Below are 4,719 nucleotides of genomic sequence, written 5' to 3' on the forward strand. Positions count from 1 at the left end.
ACTAAAGTTGTTATAATTTGATTCAGATGTCCAAGTTAATATTGTGTTTTATTCTACTAGGTGATGAGAATTATAAGATTAGGCTAAGAATGAGCACACCAAATATATTATTTCATTAAAAAATTTAAAATAATCTCAAAAATCTTAAATATAAATCAAATTAATTATTTTAACATTTTTTATGATTAATTTTTCGAAAACTTTAGTCAAATACTTTATTTCATATCAAAGATAAATTAAATTCACATAAGCATTTTTTTAATGAACTAATTACCACAAACAAACAAAAATAATGAACTTGATCAAATTTTGTGTTCAACTATATCTCTCAACCATTAAGAACAAGCGGTTGGTTTAGTGGTGTAAGATTTCGTTAGATTTCTAAGATAACCAAAAAGTCAAAGTTTGAATTCCTAAGAACAACACGTATTGGGTGGAGCAGCTATACACCCAAAAATGATTAATTTTTCACCTAAATACTAAATGTATATTATTGATAGTACCAAAAAAATATCTCTCAACAAGTTACTAATAAATTTCTCCAAGAACTAACTAACTTAAATTAGCATATAAATCACTTAATTGTTCAGATTCTCTTGTCAATTTGAAGTGGTAAAAAGTTCAAGAATGCTCTATGACATGTATATAGTTGTTGGAATGAAAGTGGGATGGCAGTGAATATGCTCTATGACACTGCCTCCACTACAGTGTGAATATTCTTTCCCATTTACCAACATTCAACATAACATTTGTAGAAAAAGATGAAACTCCAAAGCAGAAATGTAGTATAGATATAGTTTTTCATGGAATCATTTTTTTCCTTTTTCTTGAATAAAAATATGAAAGAGAGTGGAATTAGATTGTGTGACTTTAGAGAGGAAAAAAACAATAAATTAAGAGAAGAATAAACATTCATTTCCCTTATAATTTTTTATTTTACCAGTTTGGTCCTCAAAAATTGAAAAACTCAAATTGGTCTACAAAAATTTCAAATGTTCAAATTAGTTTTTTTAGCATATTTTATAACAATGGATGGAAACTAATTTGACCCTAAAATGACTACTTTGATCTACATTTGATATTTTTATAGATTATTTTGAGTTTTTCAATTTATAAGGGACTAAACTGGTAAAGTCGAAAAACATGAGACACTGAAATAAAATGAGTATTTACTCAAAATTATAATTGATAATATATCTTGTAGATATAATGTGACCTTTTATTGGCAATGAGTGTGCACAATAAATTACAACTATACCCATATCTTTTTTATTATCTTGTGTATTTGTTAACCTGAGATGATATCATCATAACATAGTTGCATAATAAATGACAATAATAATAGTCAGTGAAACTGAGTCCTATGTAGGCTCGGCCTTGCAACATATGATGTTAAAAAAACAGTCTAAAAATTTCTTTTGGATACCACGTGTGTTAGAGAGGGTGAGCCTCAACACCACTATAAAGTTGTTTTCTATTTAGAAGTTAGGAGTTTAAATCCTAAAAATAATATATTCTTTTATGAGAGTAAGGTTATCATATTTATCCTCTCAAATTTCACTTAGTGTGACATCATGCATTGGGTCGCCATGTTTTTATTCCATGAGCTTTAAGAATTTGTATCAATAACAAATTACAAATATGAATTTTTCTTCTTCCCTTTGTTTTTTTATCCTACAAAAAAACAACTAATTACAAAGGAATAAATTTGCTGTTAGAAGATTTAAACTCATCAACTACTAAAAAACAGATTTCAAAATTTAGAAACTAGAAAACATTTTCTTTAGCAATTTTTCATTGCTATTCCTCTCAGGGCATGATGAAACACAATTCAAGTATGTTTAATGGTGCAATTATAAAGTCAGGATAAGCAGTAGTTATGAAAGACCAGAGAAAGGGTCAAAGGTGAGAGTGGTGGCAGTTCATAAATTGATTAAAAGCTTTACACAGAAACACACATGCATGAGCATCCACACAAGCAAGTTGACAATAACATAATTTGATTTCAACACCATCTCAAGATGATTAACAAATGGAACTATAAAAAGTAACTCACATTAACAAGTAACAGGTTAAGATTAAAACCAATCCAGATTCTCATACTTTTACTTTCTCACTACCTATTAAAAACTGTAGACCTGAGATTGCTCTTTTCTGTGCATTGAGGGTATATTATACAAAAATTCTACTCATACATGCAGAAAGCCAATATGGAGCCTAAACTTACTAAGTACCTATCTTTTAAAGTCAACATTTGAAAATTTTCATATATTTTTGGTACTCAGTAATTATATGTAAAACAAAAATCTAGTCCAGATACAAAATTTGACCTGCAGACTGAGATCGTGCTACCAATAGTCCCCACACGAACAAGTCCCTTCACTAAAATGATGAAAGCGATTTGCATCTCGAACAATTATGGACCTTCTCATGATGGCGGAAACCATCTTCATAAATGTGTGACAATCACCGCAGACCCTCAGATTTTTGGAGATTCTAATGGGATCTCCCTCTGGGATGGCAATTAGGCCAAATGCAATAGCCAACTTTTCAGAATGTGTATACAACATTTGTTGCTTAACTTCCTCCTCAACATCTTGCGACACAAAATCTGTATCAGGTACATAACCAGCCATCTCCAACTTTGTAATCAAACTCATCAACATTTCATAGATCTCCTTTGACTGGGGATGAGTTCTATCTCCAACACTGAACTGGTGGGTTTTGTTATCGACTTCAATCCAAGTCCATCCAGGAACTTTCTTCAGGTTCCTTTGGGTCATCATATCCCTAAATTTCGCCACTTTTTCCCACCTACCAGCTTTTGCATAAATATTGGATAGTAACACATAATGTCCTGCATTTTGCGGCTGTAGTTCAAGTAGAGAATTGGCTGCCTTTTCTGCTAACTCCATGTTCTTATGAATCCTACATGCCCCAAGCAAAGCACTCCATAGCCTCTCGTCTTTTTCAACAGTCATGGCCTCAATCAATTTGAAGGCCTCATCCAACCTCCCAGCACGGCCCAAAAGATCAACCACACAGGTATAATGTTTGACATCTGGTCTAACACCATACTCTTCCCACATAACATCGAAAAAACGAAGACCCTCTTCAATATGTCCTGCATGACTACAAGCATATAAAAGGGAAACAAAGGTGACCCTGTTCGGCAATATTCCACAGCTCATCATCATATGAAATAAATCAATGGCTTCCTTACCCTGGCCATGATAACCATAAGCAGCAATCATGGCACTCCATGAAATGACATTTTTCTCTCTCATCCTATCAAAAACTTCTCTTGCAGACTCAACACTGCCACACTTAGCATACATATCAATCATTGCAGTCCCCAAGATAACATCCAAAGAGAAACCCTTTCTCAAAATATATTCATTAACAAACCTAGCCCTATGCATAGCCCCCAACTTGGCACAGGCATTGACAACAGTAACCATAGCAATCTTATCAGGAAAAACACCTTCTTCCATCATCCTATCAAACAGAACCAATGACTCATAGGCATTGCAATCAGCATAAGCGCCAATCATCACTGTCCAAGTCACGAGGTCCTTAGTAAGCATCCTCTCAAACAACTTTTGAGCATCCTCAATCACCAAACACTTAGCATACATGTCAACCAGAGAGGCACAAACAAAATGATCCGAAAGCAACCCATGTTTCAACACAACATCATGGATCACATGACCCATTCGAAGGTCCTTTCCGTCTCTGCAAGTTCTTATAACAAAAGGCAAAGTATAGTTATCAGGTGCAACATCAGATCTCAAAACCTCCCTAAAGGTGGCATAGCAACTGGCATAGTCACCAAGCTTGGCAAACCCACCAACCATAACACTCCAAGTTGTGGGATCTCTCATTGACATTCCATCAAACAGGTAATGTGCATCATTCATGGCCTTGTGTAAGGCATAGGTGTAAAGGAGCTTGTTTGAAACAACAAGGTCTTGGAATGTTCCATTGATTATCGCATGAGCATGTACTTGTCTGATATGGAAAACATTTCTGCATTGATATAGAAGAGAAATACAAGACTCATGTCCCATTCAGTGAGGAATGGAGATAGAAGAAGATGCTGGTTTTGTTTAAGGCTAAGGTTTCTTCCTTAACGGCTAGAACAGACAAAATCAGAGGAAAACAAAAGCATCGCTAACTACAATGGTTGGAACAGACATAGACAAAGGGAATACAACGCGCCAAAGCAAAGGAATATTGTAGTTTGTAACTGACAACTGAGACATTTTTAATGAGAATATTACCTAAGGAATAACGTGTGGTAAAACACATGATAAATTTACTGTTTTGTTTTGTTTAAAAATATGTTTATAAAAAATGGTTAAATACCATACATGTCAAAATTTTAGAGATATGGATAGATAATTTATCATATTTTATTATTTAGTATTTTGAAAACTGGACCGGCTTGTTCAAATAGTGAAGTGGTTCTGACACCGGTCATTAAGACAAGGTTATTATTACATTGTTAGTGTTTTGAAAACTAGTTTTAGTCCCTTGACCTATCTTTAAGTATAAAATTGATAATCTCAACATGTTTACATTGTGCTATATATTTTTTTTTCTTAAAATAAAAATAAATGTGAAAAGTGGAAAATATATGGAGATTAACATTAGGTAAAATATATTGGATTTACTATATATATATATATCTTAAATATTTTTTACACTGTCAACAAA

At 33.2% G+C, this 4,719-nt stretch overlaps 1 protein-coding gene across 1 annotated transcript; it reads right to left on the bottom strand.

The window, feature by feature from the left end:
• On the bottom strand, nt 2,040–4,234 carry LOC109335182 (pentatricopeptide repeat-containing protein At1g08070, chloroplastic-like). The gene has a single exon (XM_019571288.1). The coding sequence runs from the start codon at nt 4,068–4,070 to the stop codon at nt 2,349–2,351; it is 1,722 nt and encodes a 573-aa protein (XP_019426833.1). The 5' UTR covers nt 4,071–4,234; the 3' UTR covers nt 2,040–2,348.

This window comes from Lupinus angustifolius, chromosome LG20, assembly GCF_001865875.1.
Source record: "Lupinus angustifolius cultivar Tanjil chromosome LG20, LupAngTanjil_v1.0, whole genome shotgun sequence".
In the NCBI taxonomy this organism is placed as follows: Eukaryota; Viridiplantae; Streptophyta; class Magnoliopsida; order Fabales; family Fabaceae; genus Lupinus; species Lupinus angustifolius.